Raw genomic sequence first — 18,739 nt, forward strand, 5'->3', positions numbered from 1 at the left:
CACATACAAAGATAGCATAAAATCCCTAGCTAGTCCTTTGTTTGAAAATACAAGCATCTGATTCTAATGTAGATACATAGTGATGGGCACTCCATGTTAACATGCAGAGGTAACAATCGTGTCATATATACACTTATCATAAATATATGCAGGCAAGATGCATTTTAAAAAGTATGCAAGCAAGATGCAAGATGCATGTTAAAATACCTACCAGTGAAATGCATTGTAATGGAAGTATACCAATCCAAGGCCATAAAGAAAGGCAGCATTCTGTAAAAACAAAATAAAAAGACATTGGTTTCTACATTTCACATAACACAACAACATGAATTGATTTTTCTCCATAGGAAAAAAGCACATCATCACTATTTTATATAATACATATTGGTGGTAATGCAGGGAGCAGGACTCTCCTCTTTCCCCCCTGGTGAGGGTTAGTCCTTGCTCCAGTAATGAACAGTGCTCACGATAGGATGTGTAAGCATATAGTAAGAGCATATGGTGATGTGGCAATGGGCACCCAGAGGACTGGTCCTTGAAGCCCTTGGCTAAAGAATGCTACTGTCTTTAAACCCAGAACAGAAGCTCTAATGAGTGGATAAGCAGAGTTCCTAAGAGTGACACCATTAGGTAAGCAAGTGTTCTAATATAAAATACATATCAATTCACTGGCCCTGTTCATACTTGCACACTTCCTGGGGAAGGCAAATGTAGGCATGTAGAACGTCACAAAAATGTAGACGATCCACACAATTTAAAGTTTCTTAAGTATCCACATCCAATACGCAGTGTACTCTTTTCTTACAACTGTTCTTAAAAAACAAATAACTGCAATTTAAATCTTTTTTTTTTTTCTGGGAAAAAAACTGCAGTCTACGAACTAGATTATATATATATATATATATATAAATAAAAACAACTACAGATACTCAAATCAACCAGTGGACCTATTTGTTTATGGCAAATGTTAAGGTGATAAGATATCTAGATTTTAATATATGAAGAGTTCTGTGCGTTGTAAATAATCAACACTGGCAATCAAAAAGCATGATTGCCTTTCAGCAGAAGAGCTTGTGTAGCATTCAGTGTTATGCTATTTTACATAGACTTCCAAACATAATACAGAAAAATCACACATTGAAGTGTTCGCACTCCATTTAACAATGGTAAATCAAACTGAATTCAGCTCTAATCAGTAAATTCCTGGGGTATTAGGTACATTTACAAACACTGCACTGTTAAACTTATTAAAGCATATAATTAAAATGATTGCTTTAACCAGTTTCCTGCCAAAAAGACCAATAGCACAGACCAACCAAGCATTACACACTGACTACGGCATATAAAAATGCTAAAAATGTACTGTGGAAAAAGCTTTAAAAAATATTAAGTGCTGTGCAAAAGTGCTAATAAAACCTTGGTCACCCAAAAATCTGTTTATGCCATACCAAGCTTTCAGCATTTTAAATATGTATGTTAATGTGTGCTTTTAATATATGCTAATGTACATTTTCATGAATATTTATGAAAAAGTATATGCTTGATACTAAAAATGTCAAATAAAAAAAAAACCTTTACTGTGGTTCTATACAGACAAAGTTTTAGGGGACCACTGCACCCCCACAAAACACATTGACGGTATGGTGCCACAGTAAGGGGATTTTCACAAACAACGTGACTACTGATGTCTCTGCTATTTGGATTTGTACTTTACCCAGTGTTTTGCTTGAAACACCACAACAAACGTTTGGTTTGGTTACATTTCATTGTATTTTAAACTAAAACTGAACATTATTTATACACATACAGATTTAATTTATCCAATAACCTCATTGGCTGACGTACTGTCAGCATTAGAAAGAAACATCGCAGAAATCAAGCTGAACGTTACCACAACACAAGACTGCTTAACTGCGAGGTTGTAGGGTTTAAGTGGATCTTAACTAGACATTATGGCAAATAACAAAAGGAAGAAATAGGCCCTACTCACCTTCCAGTAGTCAGATTGTAAACTGTAGTACCTCTGGTATGCGGATAATGCTGAATGGGTAAAAAAAAAAAAAAAATGTTTTAATAAATCAATACAAAATGAACACTTACATTTTAGGGGTTTTTTGCTATCTAGGAAGGTCCAAACCCTATTGAAAGGTTTGTCTTTAGCATCACGAGTGACCACATTTGTAGGTAAGTTACTAAGTGCATGCTATTTTTCAACTGGGTGAGACAAAGAATGAAAACATTCCTGTAAGAAGAAGAACAGAACTACCTAGCAACAAGAATTTAGTAAGCTCTGATGTCTAGTAATCAATTAGCCAAACTGTAGCCTCTGCATCATTCTATGTTTTTCACGCCCCCAACCATGCCGCTTGGCAGCAAAAAGGACTGTACATCCCCTTGGAAGCAATGTGGGTAAAAACAGGGACCTTTCCCCTCTACACTGAGGAAGACTCATCATGTGACTACAAAGTTGAAGGATCTTAAACCTTCTGCCTTACCTTTTGGATAGTCTTCCAACAACAGGTTGAAATGACCTAACTGACAGAAGAAATCGGACTCTACTTTTCCTTCTGATTTTAGGATTAGAGCCTCATAGCAACGAACAGCCTAAAGAAAAAAAAATGCTGGTTATTAATGTGTAATTCAACCCAACATAAAATGTATTAGAAGTTAAATAAAGCTTACAAAACTAAACACAAATAAATTATCAAGATACCACAATGGGTAGCTAAGTGTATTTCCCTAACAAATTGTGGTTATTGGATCTTTTAAGAGCAAAACCATCAAGATAAGGATGTAAGGTCAATTTTTTTAAGTCTTGGATAGTGTAGAGGAGTTTTTAATATTTTCTCTGCCCTTGCTGGCAATATTAAGTATTTGTGGAATCACTACTGTCAACAAGATCAAAAGTAATGGGAACACAAAGTTTAGGAGTTGTCATAGCAAGAAACTGAGGGAAAATCCTTTAATGGAGACACTTTAATGACAATCTCTCTTAGCTTCCACTTTCAGACATTAGGCTACAGCAGACCTAAACTCAACATTTTTACTTTACATGTAAGGGTAGACAACCCTTACATGTAAAGTAAAAATTTTCTTTTCTTTTAAGTGCAACTCCCAAAAAAAAAAACAAAAGGTGCTGCACTATGAGGAAACAGATGGCATATGCGTGAGATCGGCTTTTTTCCTTCTTTACAGCGGACTACATCACCCGATCTCGCACCTTCGTAGTGCGAACTTGGGTGACGTAGAAAGAAGAGTGAAGATGGCAGCGCCCGGCACTGACGAAGAACAGTTTTACGATGGCGCGGGACCGGTACAAAGGTACAGCAATATCAAGGTTGCTTGTAAGGTGTGTTTTTTAATTTTCACTTTAAACAAGATTCCTTTAGGCATCTGAACTCATTTCACAGAATATTTATACTAGAATTCTCAGCAAACAGCAACATCATTAAAACACCTGCCAGCTCAGGATGATAATGATAATTTTTTTTTAGGAAGACACAACAAACTAAAATAAAACAGATGCCACCAAAACAGGTGTCCCATTGAAGATTTCCTTCAGTAATATGTGGTAACACTTGAGGATGTGAAATTTAAAAATAGTCACCAGAACAGACAGGGTGAATCTTTAAAAACTTGTCCAGTGTTTAAATACTTTTCCAAAACTAAAAACAAAACAAAAAAGCTTCATACCAAAATAATCAACTAAAACAAACCCACGAAAATGTATTGGAGGATACAATGTAATTTTAAATTTTATTTCCTGTATTAACTTGTGATAAAACTAGCAGATTAAATCAGTACTATTGGTTTAACTCTAAAGCCATGCCATACCACCATTATTACACACACGCTAAAAAATTGACATTTTATACATAAAACACATTTAAATCATCAAAAAAAGTTATCTGCTCACCCACGTGTGTTATATCACATGATATTATGAAGAACAAAAAAAAATAATAGATTACCAGATCATAATCGGCTAGAGTAGTGACGTTGACACCCAAACCAGTGAACAGAAGAACAAAGCTTGACTGGAGTGTCCAGTGACTGCAAATTTAGGTAAAAAGTAAGATTTTTCAAATTACCTCAGACAAGTCAGCCAGCCCTGACTTCCCTCAGTGGAGATCTAAAAGACTTACAACATTTCTAAGGTCAAACTTAAAAAGAGTGGGTATGTACTGGCAAACTAGCAGTTGCTCCATCCACTGAATGAATGAGAGCTCCTCTTGAAAATTAAAAACATGATTAGCTTTATAGATTTACTTAGTCTATGTGATATGCAGAGTTCAAATACACTTTAGGGAATTTCAGCCACCAAATTTTCCTCTGAACAGATTTCCGTGAACTACTTATCATTCAAGGAAAAGCTGCTATGAATATGCTGGCTATGTTTGTAAAGTTCTAGGCATTTAATCATGCAAACACTACTGTAAAGAAGAAATCAGACTGCCTGTTCTGTCTACCATGTGGGATAGCGTTAAAGTACTAGAACAAAATAAGGCTACGTTCAGACGGACAGTAAAGAAAGTTTTCCCTCTTAAAAAACATGAAGAAACCTCCCCATAAACAGCAGCTGCTGAAGCGTTTAGCAGGTGCTGTAGTTCCTTTACGGTTTTGTGTTGGCACAGAGACGATTCTGCAACAGCTTATGATCAGTTATTTTGCTCAACTAATGGCATAGACCTTCTTCAGCGGTTTAAAGACAAGCTTTAAAACGTTAAAAAGAGCAGCAGGAATATTTACATACCTTTTCAATACCGTCCGTGTAGACCCAGCCTTAGTGCAGAAAAAGTACACATGGCATGGTTCCTCATCCCATACTAAGCCAGTTCCTATAAATGACAAGTGCTCATAAGCCCCATTGGCATTCAGCACCAATAAAGACCAGAAAGCATTGCATAGAAAGCAAAGTTTTGATTGCACCATGCATATTACTTGGATTCATGTTAACAACTGAGTATTTATAAAATGAGCAGGTCAGGCAAATTGCTATGAAAGTTCATATGTTGACGGTTTCCATAGCATAAATATTAAAATGGTTACCTAACTGTGCTGAAATCATTGTGTATGCGTATCTACAATAGAATGATTGCTCCAGATACTGAAAAATATTTATTATAGGATTGTTACTCAAACAATTTTAAGTCCATCTTTCTTCAGTGAAAAATATTCAAGACAGTTGCCAATCTACCCAGAGGTGACGCCTCAGTAAATTCACCCCAAGGTCAGACTAAGCAATGCTCAGAGAAAATGCAAAAAAAAAGGCCACATCTCAGACTCTACAGGCCTCAGTATGCATGTTAAATGACAGTACAATTAAATAGACTGAACAAGTATTGCTTGTTTGGAAGGTTTGTCGAGAGAAAGCCTCCTCTCTCGCTCTCTCAAGCGAAAGCCTGCAATCCTCAATGAGCTGCAGAAATGTTGTAAAGAAGAGTATGCCGATTATGTGATAGATGGATAATGCCATACAGAAAACAAATACTTCAAAGTTATGGCTGCTAATGGTGGTTCTACAAGTGGGGTGAACCAAATTTTATACACATGGCTTTTCTTTTTTTGCTTAATTTTTATCTAAAAAATGACAAGGAGTACTCGGTTTGTGTGTTTTTTACCTGAGATTAGATTTTATCATTCAGAACCTAGAAGACAAAATTGTTTTATTGTGTCCCAATACATAAAACTTTGGAATTAAAACCAAGTTTTAGCATTACTGTTCACTTTCTGTTCTATATATATGAAGCAACTTGAGATAACTAAAACATCATCTTGAAAGGAAATCAATAGCTGTGGCAGAATGGGTTTCCCAATTGAAAGGTATACTCTCAAATTCAAAGTCTGTTTTTACTACTACCTCCACAAAATTCAACCTATGACGTGAACATTTTGCAAACTACCTGTCTAGATTTACTTCAAGCCCAGAATGTGAAGGGAGTTCCAAGACAGCAAAACATTGATGCAACTGATAGGTGACCAAGTTCCTTACACCTGAAGTTAGTAGAAACCCTGTGAGACAATATATACCAGTGCATCTGATTCCAAGTACTACCCAGACTTTCTAGCAGAGGATTCAAGAGACATGGCATGGAAGCAATAGAGAACACTGTGCTCACTGAATATTCTGCATTCTGAAGAATTCACGATTTCTATTCAGTTAAAATACAAGTTGGCAATGAATCAAAAATTATTTATGGAAAGAAAAACAGAGCATGTTGTAAATATCTTGATTTTTTAACACTTTTAGTTAGAGGTAGGGTCTCTTAACCCCCCTAGCGGTATTCCTGAGTGTGACACGGGGTGGATTTACCATGTAAAAAGATGTAATCCTGAGTCATACTCAGCTTCTTCAGCCGGCGTCTGCGGAGACGTTCTCCGGCTGACATCGGTGCACGCGTCAGTGCAGGCAGAAGGACCGGCGGGAAATTCAAATAATTTTGTATTGGATTCAATACAAAATAGTTGTTTTGAGTCCAATACCAAGAAATCTTTATACAAAAATCTGTTAAAATAGTTTAAAAAATTGTGAAACATGATATAACTGTACAGTAGCTTGTATAATTTATAAACCGATTTTTGAGTTTAATTTAAATTTTATTATTAAATTTATTAAATATTGGACATATTTCAGTGAGTTATGCCTGAGAATTATACGCCTACAATGTAAAATAAATTTCCATGCAAAAAAATGTAACGTTTTGCGTGGAAATAGAGACAGAATTAATTTTAAATGAAACAACTCAGATTCAGTAGAACTGCTGACTTTCAGATTTAATTCAGTGGGTTAAACAAAAAGATTGCATTAAAATGAAAAAATTACTTTTGAGCCCCTGAATTAAAGTGTAAAAAAAAAGGCTTAAGTTCCTCACATTTTTATGCAATCTTATTTTTCAACCCACTGAATTAAAGCTGAAAGTCTGTAGTTCAACTGCATCTGAGATGTTTTTTTTTAAATTGTGGTATTGTACAGAACCAAAAGTTGTCTCTGTGCAAATATTTATGGACGTGAAAACAGTATAGTCTTAGCCCTCACAACTATCACTGACTGTGTTTCAATTCTTTCAATCATGAAGACTCTGCATTACATGGGGTTATCTAAATGGGTCTGCATGCAAAGAAACATTCACCTTTCCAGACCAACGTCATCCATCAATGTATTCTGGTATTAGAATAACTCCTATTAAGAGCCAGCACACTACTCAGGCCAGGGTTGAAGGCTCCAGACACGTACTAAGGCCGTGTGCCATGATGTTTTGATAAAGCTAAAAAAGCTTCTATATGAACTCTCCCAACAGACATGATCTACATGTATTGTATAGAGAAGCACACAGACCTAGTGAGGATGTAACAGGATATTAACCACCTAACCGTTAAGCCCGACCTTGGTACGGGCTTAAAATAGTTACAATTATCGATAAACCCGAACTTTTCTCACTGTATGAAAATACAGTGAGAAAAGTTCAGGTTTATCGATCACTTACCTGGTCCCGCTGCGATCATCCATCATCATGTTCCAGCGTCCTCCTCCAGCGTTGGGTGCCCTCTCCGGGAAGAAGAACCCGGCCGGTGGAGAAGATGACGTCAGCGCGTGTGCGGGAAATTCAAATTGAAAGTCATTGAAACACATTTTGTATTTGATTGAATACAAACTCCTGTATCCAATCCAATACAAAATAATTCAAAATAAATACAAAGTATGTAATTGGTAAATGCAAACTCTCATTTTGTATTGGAATGGATACAGGAATTTGTATTCAATCCAATACAAAATGAGAGTTTGAATTTTGTTCTCATTTTGTATTGGATTGAATACAAAGTCCTGTATCCAATCCAATACAAAATAATAGAAAATATATTTATGTGGTTTTGTCTATAGGTATGTGACGGACACTAGGGAGGTGTTTTAGAAAAATATATTACTATACAGTATACCGAATTATCGCATTTTCAGTATTTTTCATTTATTTATGTATTCTTGTTTAAGCTGATTTTTTGTGTCTTTTATTTAATTTTATTAAAAGTAATTTTTTTTTACATGATTGTGTGTTTCAAACATTTTTTCTATTCATGATTTCTACTAGAACCCTGTTCGGACATATTTCTGTAAGTTACAGGTCTACAATTTAAAAAAAAAAATTTCATGAAAAACAGTGTAACGCTTTTGAAACAGAAATCTAGACCTCAGTGTAACGCCCAGGTGGTTAAACGAGGTATGCAATAAAAAACAAAAATTAACAGGTTTTATTTATACATTTCATTAGCAAATTGAGGGGGGAGCAGAGGAAATAAAGATGACAAGATATAAGCAGATTAAATTTCAGCTTTAAAAAAAGGAATGGAATATGAAATTAAGCAAATCAAAAAGATCAGCAGAAAAATGCATTGTGTAATCACTGAATAGTCAAATTTCTAGAAAACTAATCCTCCTGTTTAAAATATAAAGATACAACTTTGGCCAAAGACTGCATTGTATGTCACCAAGAACTACTCTAAAACTAACTTTTTTGAATGTTGTAAAGAGCAGGGAAGTGTAAATAATGGGAACAAGTTGTGGTGCCGCTTACTACTCATCTGGGTGATTTACCTTCTGTATATGTCCATGAGAGTAAAGGATAAAAGTTAAAACTTCCTGCTCTTCGAAAATCATTCTTCCACCAACACTCTACTCCCACTTGTGTACTCCAAGGTATTTGGGGGAAAAACTACAGAGTGGGGAAAAGTTAAGTAGAGGAGTACTAACCCTGAGGAATCCCAGGATAGAAATCCTAGCCATCACAGTTCGCAAAAACAGCACAGATGTAACCAACTTAACCTATCACAGTTAACATTTCTCCCCAATTTATTTGTCTGAATTAGTCTGAAGCATGGTTTGGAGAACATTATTAATGAATAACTGCCTGTCACATTGACCTGCTTGTCAGTACACAGATGACAGCAGCAGAGAAGGGGCATACATATTTCATTGCTCAGGGAACCCCTAGCAACCCTGGTTGGGAAAAAGGCAAGTATGTCACTGCAACAGCTGCACTCTACATTAACAAGATTGTTACACTCATGGTAATCACATAACAAGGACCCACAGATTTGGTTTTAGACCTCCACATTAGGCATGTGGTTGTGTTATGATGCAGGTATCCACATGTCTTAATCTGAGCTACCCTTTGCTTCATGTGCTTACTGAACCCTAGCAATTCATAATAGGCGCTTATTCCCCAACTGAATAGAGCTAATTAGGCCCTGAAATAAGTTAGTGTTTGGTAAGTACTAACAAAATACAGCTGTCCATGGTTAGGACATATGGACCAATATGCTAATACTGCCAAATGCCTCAAATTAGATGCCAAAAACTTTATTGCAAAGTGCAAAAGTTAGCTGTTTGCCTTTAGAACAGCGGTTGCCAACCGCGAGAAAGTTTTGGTGGATCAGGGCTCTGGCCGGTGGTAAGGAGAAGGCCCCCACTGGGGGGGGGGGGGGGGGGCGCACCAGCCAGAGCTTTGGACTGTGTCTCCCAAACAGATCACAGGTTTAGGGCGGCGGGCGGGTTGTGTGCCTGGCTCAGATCCTATTTAATGTACACGCTGCGTAATATGTTGGCGCTATATAAATCCTGATTATTAATAATAATAATCTGGGATGGGAGCGTGAGCAGGTTCTGGCAACATGACCTCACTATGGAGAAAGTTTCTTCCCCTTTGAGTGAAACACGGCTCGCTGCGCATGCGCAGTCCGGAGCCTGTAAGTTTAGTGGTCCATAGGTCCAAAAAGGTTGACAACCACTGCTTTAGAAGGCTAAAAACATGTTATGGTTAAGTTTTTTTTATTTTAACTAATACTATATTATTTACTACATTTTAAACATTTCAAAGCATTAAGAAACTAGTGTGCAAAAACTGGAGCAGCTATCAACAGCTACCAAAATAAACATGAACAAAGCAAAGTATCCCTTTTTGGTCAGCTGATCACTAAAAAGCAGACCAAAAGAATTCTAATGTTCTGCATGCATTTAACAAAAAGCTTTGGTTCTGAGCAACATACACATTCCGAGTCACAGGATCAGAACACCAACCAGTTACGGAGTGTTTTTAGAACCAGGTAAGAAAGTACGGGTTTACAAAATCTCAGTTAGACTTTAAAAGCACTGAATTATTGTGATTTCACAGTAAGTTGGAAGGACCTCTTATCCAAGGTAAATGTTTAATCAAAGAATCCTATGGGCAGACCCCCGTATAATATTAGACAGATTACATTACATATTGTATAACCTGCAAACATCACACTTAAGATATATCTGTTTTATCATAAGTCATTCAGTAGTTGTACGTTGGACCTAAATGTTTGCAATTTTTATCTAACACACATGGCCCAATATGCCTAGTACTTTACTGCTGACATACCATATTTACCCACAACACAAATCAGAAGATATATTGAGAAAGGATCAGGTCTTTGCTCATGATCTCCTAATAAAATACAATATTAGAAGAAAAATATCCTAAAAGTAGTAATCCTGACAGCAGGGAATAAAAGGAACAGGTGTGCCCATTGTAAAATTTACCTTCTGTTCTTGTGAGAAGCTCACAATACAATCTAACTGTACAATAAACGTTAAACTAAAACTTTGTATTATGAGAACCTACTTCTACTGGAGAATTTCAACCTACTTCTACTGGAGAAAGTGGTCATGTTTGAATAAATATGAAGTTGAATATTCTCAGTATCGATTAGGTCATTTTAATTATAAGGAAAAACATCTGGCTTAGTAAATGACAATGATATTTAGGACCCTTCTTCCACTGACCACCCTAGAAAAAGACTTTCCACAGTTGACTGGACTTTCTCAGTCAATCTGAGAAAACTATTTTATCTCTATTCTTGTTAAACCATTGGCTTATATTTTTACAAATACAAATTTTATTGGGTATTTATATAGGTATGGCCACTAACTTGCCTAGTAGTATGTTTTGGGATATAGGGAAATAAGTGTAAATCCACACAGAACATACAAACACGATGCGGAAAGTTTCCAGACCAAGATTTAAACTTGTGCCCCAAGTGCATAGAGTTTGTATGCTCTCCATCGATTTACTCTTCCTAAAAACATATTACTAGGTCACTTGGTTTCCTCCCACAATTGGCTACAGCTAGAAAAAAAAAACTGACATAAAAGTAGGAAAATGTCTTTGTCCTATAGAGAAGTATTCCAAGGCCACCACATTCCCTATTCTTTTAATCATGATATACTATTTATGCCAATGAACCCTTGGCTGCAGTCATTGTAAATTGAAGTTCTTTTAGACATTAACACATTGAGTTCCTCTAAAAAATATGCGAAAGGCTTTTTTTATATTCAAAAAAAATCAAGCATGTCTGCAAATACAGCTCATACCTTTTATACTTTCCACGTTTGTTTTTTTTACCAATGTGCCAAATTTAACAGTTCTGACAGTCCAAACTTTTTACATTTGGCCTCAAGTAATCTACAGATTTAAGTGGGCCCCAGCTAGTTTTAAATATTTATACTTTATTAATGGACCAGGGACAACCACTGACAAAAAGAAAGACCAAGTGTAAAATCATCAGTGTATGCTAAATCCACTTTCAACAAAAATCTACCAATAAGATTCTGTGTTTCAGATATTCACTAACGCCTTTCAAGCCTTTCAAAAGGCAATACATAACTTTTTATGTAGGGATTCAAGAGAAGTGGAGAAGCTGAAAGCACAGACAGTAATTACACATTTTCAGAATAGGTGGGGTTTGCGCTGGGGTATGGACACTTGAAGTAATCCAATTTGCCAAGAGGTTCAGAGGCACACTGAAAGTTATTACAAACTGGTAATAGAAGGGAAGAAACTACATGTGAGAATCTAAAATACTTGATTCTTCTTTCAGTTTTTTGTTATATTACACTGGCGACTGTTCTGTTTGAAATGTTATTTACTTATATAGATCATTTAAAAAGCGATAGTAATTTATTACTATATGTGCATCGGTTAGTGTTCCTCAGAATTTACCTGTCAGTTTAACAGACACTTATGTATGTCTGTAATGTCGACATTCTTCCCAATGACCACCACACTAATGCACTGTGAGCTGTGGATATGTTTTAGGTGTTCTCTAAACACCTGCAAGTTATTTCAAGCCCCCTTCCCCCCATGTTAAAAAGGTTGGGAAAAGCTGTGTTAGAAAAACCAACTTTTTGTCCTAGTCAACACTGTCATTGGGATTAGAAGTGAAAGAAAATTTACATTTTTTAAATGTGATTAGACAGGAAATGTTTTCCCATTGCAGCTAAACAGGGCATTTCGTTAAATTCCTTTTGTGTGTACATTAGGACACCAAGTAAGGTAAAATATATCCAATGAGATGTGAAAGGCAGAAACTTTACTCCCTGAGAATGGCTTTGCTTCACATACTATATAATGCCTGGTGAAAAGGACATGAAAACTGTAAATATTAAACAGTAATAAGGTGTGCAACATGCAATGAAAAAAGAAATCAATGTAAAATAAATGTACACAGATAGTGTAATAAAAAGTTTAGTACTTGTCACTAGTTAACTAAACCGCTTCCCCACACTCCACAAAAAGTTACTGTTGTTTCAACATAAAAGTGTGCTGAAATAATTATCTATTACAATTTACAGCTTCAGAAACCACATTTTACCTGCACTGCCACTGGGGTTGGGTATTTTTTTAGCTGTTTACTGAACATGGCTGGGCTGGATCCTAGGCCTGCAGTTATCAGGGTCCAAGTGGCAAATTAGGGATAGGACCTGGTCACTAGCAGCCAGTCTGAACAGACTTATACATGCGATCAATGCCACATGCAGCAGAGGGGAGAACCCCAATATTACCACTAGTCAGAGACAACATCCATAGACAAAATAAAAGCCTTGTGTGGAGAATGGATTAGAGAGCAGATAAGAAATAGCCACATTTTAGTATGGTATTTTGACAAGCAAGAACAAAATACAGTTTAACCATTTTATTGTATTAAGATTTTATTTGCAAGAAATTACAAATGTGTCCACAGCAATGATTTAAAATGAGGACTATGTATACACTGCAATCACATATAGAAGCCATATTAATCAGGGTAAAAAGTGACAGATTGCAATAAAATGAGTTAGAATATGTTGCCAGTAACAAGCTGAGCAGCATTAAGCTTTGATTGTTACACGTCATACAAATACAAGTCATCCTAACACACCATCATTGTTTTCATACACAGGGATGAGTTGGGAACAAATATGTCAACACAAGGATTGCTTCTAAAGTCCCAGCAATTCCACCAACACCAGGAGAAACATGCTTAGAGCATCACAAGGGTAAAAAAGGAAAATCTATCAGCCATGACAGGCAAGGATTGTGTGCTACGTCTGCTGTGTGCATTTCTCATTACTGCCAACATGCAGCCACGAAAATGTCAAACTCCCAGACTTTATGGCAGCAACTAGGAGCTGCACACTGAGCGGCAGAGACTGGCCGAGCCCCCCGATCATATAGATGTGTGTATAGCCGGGCTGTCCGGGCTTTGTCTGACCATGACACCCTGCACTCATCAGCAGCTACAGGTTGAAGGGGATTACAAGCAATGCAAATGTCGTGAGCGAGCGACAAAAACACGGAGCCGGCTGCAACCCCCTACATTGTACAGGGCTCAGATCGGGAGCTCCGAGTGCCGATCTTTAGTACATGTCTGATTTGGCATCATTGTAAATCCACAGTCAATATATTGTTGGTGACTCCTTTCTCTTCTTTTTTCCCCTCCCCTCTTCTCCCTTCCCTGTCCCGCCATCTTGGGCCGGGAGGAGCAGCCATTACTTAAAAACTAAATGACAGAGGGGATGAGCGATCCGGACTGAGATCCGAACACAACTTTGACGCAACAGAAAAAGAAGAGGACGGTGACAAAGCAGCCATTGAGCTGCAGCGCTGACAAATGTTGGAAATCCTGCTGCAAATTTCACCCAGCCCCCATCTTATCATTCTCACAACTGCTGCACTGGCACACAAATTCCCACTGCACAAGTTTTACCCCACTTTGTGACGACCCGTATCTGCTCGATTCGGGCTCTGTACGATCCGGGCAGATGAGACGCCGTATGGCTAGAGCTTCCCGGGGTGCCCTGTCCAGGAGCCATGCTGACCCTCCATGCAGGCTCCCTGCACCCTCAGCACACACTCATCCACACCTATTGTTTTTATTCCGGAACAAAAACACACAGGCCCAGCATACACCCGTGTGTCACAGCACTGACAAAGACTTATCCACAGCAATACACAACATAACGAGGCATACTCCTCATATCACAAGAGGAATGGGGGCTGCAATGTGATGGCTGCACGATCCAGCAATGTCAGGGGAGCAATGGCAAATGATTGGGCACACAACAATCATGGACTTTATATATGGTGACACAACTGGGATAAAAGACAATATGACGGGGCAGGATCCTCAATCCTAATAACACAACCACCCTATGCTCCTTCTGTGTCATTGCAGTGACAAAGGCTACTTTTTATATGGTGGCATGACATCAGACGGGGGATTTGGGATGAGAACCATGCCTGCCTGCACTGATGACATCTCCACCAACAAGGAAGCCATGTGAGCCAATAAACAGAGCAGGGGGATCACAGGGGCCCCAAACTATACAGCACACATGGGGATACCAGCACAATTCTACACTACATAGTAACCCAGGCTTCAACCTTTACAAAAAGGTGATCAGCTACAGTGGCCTTCCTATTGCTTTCAGTACAGGTCTCCTTTAAGTTCAAATGATCATACAAAGCACATTCCTGTCCCTGGAAACATGGTGTCCATGTTATCTGCCATCATGGTATCAGTCATTCGCAAAGAGTATAATGCCACTCTATAAGACTCAATTTAAAAGTTCAAACCCTGCACTGCAAAACCAGATAAACCATTGCACAGAGCCATCATAGAAATGTGAACACCCAGGCAACATGATGGCAATGGAGCCATGGAAAATACCCAGGGCTGTAATAAATATCTGCACATCAGTGATGTTTATAGATGTATTCCTACCCTGCAAGTCAGATTGGTAATGCCAGCCTTTGTATTGCTCCCAGCCCAGATCTCTATGGGTGCACACAATACAGGGGCCCCCAGGAAGTATTGCACACCATCTGCCATCATGGGACCAGGAAGGTGCACTGGGTGTGCTGCCATTTACACCATGATGTGAGCCCTGCAGAAAGATTTCCTATATCCATACACAAATGTCTGATATAAAGCCATTACCATAACACAAATATCTAATGGCAGGGGCCATGACCTGAAGCCAGCACAGGGCCCACAGAGATGCTAATAAACTTGTGCACTTCATAGTCCATCCCAGCCTTGGTGATCAGCAATGGCGGCCTTTGTATGGCTCTTAATACGGGAACAATCGTGCTGACTCCCTGTACCTGGAAGCATTGTCTCCCACATAGCAGAGGACACCGACCCTCCTGCATGATAGTGAGGGGCCCCGCACCCTCGAGCAGCCCGGGGCCCCGGGTACAATGAATCGGCCGCTGCACGGCATACACACGTGTGGGGAAAAGTCAGGAAAAGAGCAGATCAGCGAATCGCCACTTTACTTATCAATAAACAAGCTGCCTCCTCCCTTCTGTCAGCTTACCTTGGAAAGCAAGGCCTTCGTTCTGGCGCCATCTTCATGAAGCCTTAAAAATCCAAAGAGTCGGCTGCAGCGGGGCCAACACATCCCGGGGCCGGACAGGAGAGGGGAGAAAGAGAAATCACAATCAGCACCTATGGACGGCAGCAGACTACACGGAGCACGTCCGTGACATGCACGGGGAAGAGGGGAAAGCGGGGGGCAGGACGGGTCACAGCGGGTTTGGGGGAGCAGGAGAGGGAAAGGAAAGTAATAGAGAGGGGGGCCCAACCTGTCGAGCCCGGCCAAGGCTTCTCGCTCGTCCGCTGTCAGGTTAGGGAAGTCCTCTTCGCTCTCGCTCGCTTTTCCCGCCGCCATTTTCTTTTCCTCATCACCGAGGGAGGCAGCAGCAGCAGAGAGCACAGCTGCGGCGGAGAGCGACACTCCGCACGATTTCATGGAAACGCAGCGTCACGGGCAGTCACACGGCGGCGGCACTCCAACGGGGACACCACAGCGCGCCTCCTATGTGTGTGTGAGGAAATGCCCGGGCGTGTAAACACACCGCCTTATTGTGGGGCTCACTCCCCCCCGACTACCTCCACATCCCCCCCACCCCAGGGAACTAGCCTTGACTACAGACACCGGGGCGCCTCATGCTGGACACACGGCAGCACTCTCTCTAATGTCTTGTTTACACTGTGCTTTTTCTGTGTAGTTTTACATAGTGCTTCCAGCCTGACGTACAGTCACACTCAACACGTAAAGTGCCTGCCCGGCGCGCGCACTGCCTCTAATTCGGCCCCCCCGAGCTTATATAGAACAAAGTTGTGCGGGAACCGTGTCACCCAGCATCGCACACGCACTTTTCTCGCTCAATAGCGCGCACGCACTCACACAGCCCGCCGCCGCCGCCGTCCTCGGCCCCGCCCACTCACTGCTCTTGCCAGAGGCCACGCCTCACTACCTTTTCGCGTAGCCACTGCTGGGGCAGCGCTGGAGGCACGTGACCTTTGTTGACTTACGTCATCTCACCATCCCTCCCGCTAAGGTCCTCAGGACTCTAGCAACTTACTCTTTCTTTTTTTTCTAATTAGGACCCATCTGGTCTCTCGGAGGAGGCGTGGTGATGACGTCAGTTAGTTGTCGCTCTATCGTCATTGGTAAAGCTCTTTGTCTATCACGAGAGTGTTGGTGAAGTTTCAGTGTGACGAGACGTATAGCAAGTTAGATTGTGTGATGGAAAGGAGGGGCAGATAGCAGACTATAGAAGAGTATGTGGGAGTGTATATGTGCTGTCACTAGCCATGCTGCATGGGTTACACTCATTTACTGCACTATGTCAAGGCTCATGGGATGGGGAGAGCATTACTGGCCAAGAAGTATAGGGCACCTGGACATCACACCCATATAAGCCCCTTGGCCATCCCATTCTAAAACTGTCACACCCAAATGAGCCTGTATATCCCATTACTAAACCATACAACCTATATGAGCTTGTTGGCTAGCCCTAGTTTTCAAGAGTACCTAATCTCAGAATTTTCACTTTACGTAAAAGGAGAGACAACCCTTTTATTTAAAGTAAAAATTTTGTTTGTTAGTGTTTTTTAAGTGAAACCCCCTTTTTAAAAAAAAAAAAAAAAAGCGCAGCACTGCCCCCCTAATTGTTGATTGCCTAGGCTAGAGGTCCGCAATCTTTTTCGGCCACTAGGCCATTTATGGGGCGGGCAGGAGCACACTAGGCCGGACTCTCTCTGAGTCCCGCCCTAGTGGCACTGCCCCCACTAAGAACGCCCCCTGAAGGTAAATCCCTTTCCTCCGTATGCATTGCGGAGGAGAGGGAATGTTCCCTATTTAACACAGCCGGTGTTAACACTTCCGCCGCTGCAGTAAATAGGGAACATAGAGAAGGTAGCCACAGCAAGAGGAAACTCAATATCCTCATGCGGCTCCAGAGCTCTGGCAGCTCCGGTAGTTTGTTCTGGCCTATTCTCAGCTGGTAACTCATGGCTCCGGAGCCGTGCGTTGCCTGCCGGCATTAGGCCAGATCGGCCAGGGGGCGTTAGGCAGGAACAAACTACCGGCTAAGCCGTATCTGGCCTAAAGGCCGGAGTTTGCTGACCTCTGGCCTGGGCAATCAAGAATGATTGCGAGCGCAGAGCCTCTCGGAATACCTACGTCATGCATTCCAGTAGTATCTCTGCATGCGCAGAAGGAGCCCTTTCATCAATAGGGAACAAAATTGCCAATCTCATGCGCAGTAAGATTGGCAAGATTTTTCCCTATCTACGTCACCTGATCTTGCGCCTGCACAGTGTGAGATCAGGTGATGAAGGAGGATGAAGAGAGGAGAAGATGGAGGCGCCCAGCGCTCCCTCTGCGCCAGGCCACAGACTGATATCTGGATGATGCAGGACCCGATGGAAGAAACCTCCCGACGGAGCGATTTCTCTGTGGGATTGAAGGTGAGTGTGATTTTATTGTTTTGGGTTTACTTCAACTTTAAAAGATTCACACCTAAGTAAGCTTCTTTGATATCTAATTCTAAAACCATCATACTCCTTTAAGCTTATTGGATGTCCCCATTCTAGAAGTGTCAAACTCATATGAGCTTCTTGAATATTCCTTTTTAAGGCTGCAGACACGCTAGTTTTTTGTTGTCGGAAAAAAATCTTTCATGATCGCTTACAACAACCAATGACGGAAAGATAAATGGACGAACGCTGTACATACTTGTTCTGCCCTACGGAGAGGCGCACCCCACTGCGCTCTCCTCCCTTCACCTCCTTTGTGGTCGTTCGTCACTTGTCTTTCATGGATCCACCAGAATGGATCCATGAATGACGTCGGACGGCCTCTGTACAAACGTCAGATTAACCCTGTGGCTTGTATCATCTGAGAATCATTTGACGCATGTACATTGCCTTAAACATGTCACACACATAGAAAGTTAGTTTAACATCCTGTTCTAAAGGATACAATCCTGGTGAACATCCATTCTAAAACTGTCAATAAATAGGTATAACGCCATTGTAAAATGATTACACCCATACGAGCCTGTTGGATATCCCATTCCTAAAGCATTAAACCTATATGAACCTGCTG

At 40.2% G+C, this 18,739-nt stretch overlaps 1 protein-coding gene across 4 annotated transcripts in view; it reads right to left on the minus strand.

Moving 5' to 3' along the window:
* The window catches only part of KDM6A (lysine demethylase 6A), a 55,302-nt gene extending 38,744 nt beyond the window's left edge, over window positions 1-16,558 (minus strand). For 3 of the 4 annotated variants that reach the window (XM_072426828.1, XM_072426810.1, XM_072426818.1), the window contains exons 1-5: window positions 15,927-16,557; window positions 15,659-15,722; window positions 2,496-2,604; window positions 1,991-2,040; window positions 212-270 (exon numbers count right to left, since the gene is read on the minus strand). In XM_072426828.1, coding sequence (XP_072282929.1) covers window positions 212-270; window positions 1,991-2,040; window positions 2,496-2,604; window positions 15,659-15,722; window positions 15,927-16,093 — 449 coding nt within the window. In that variant the 5' untranslated portion in view covers window positions 16,094-16,557. Of the gene's footprint in view, window positions 1-211; window positions 271-1,990; window positions 2,041-2,495; window positions 2,605-15,658; window positions 15,723-15,926 lie in introns of all 4 variants that reach the window. The other variant, XM_072426838.1, reaches the window with a different exon arrangement.
* Between the last annotated feature and the right edge of the window lie 2,181 nt (window positions 16,559-18,739).

The sequence above is a fragment of the Pyxicephalus adspersus genome, chromosome 1, assembly GCF_032062135.1.
Source record: "Pyxicephalus adspersus chromosome 1, UCB_Pads_2.0, whole genome shotgun sequence".
Lineage (NCBI taxonomy): Eukaryota > Metazoa > Chordata > Amphibia > Anura > Pyxicephalidae > Pyxicephalus > Pyxicephalus adspersus.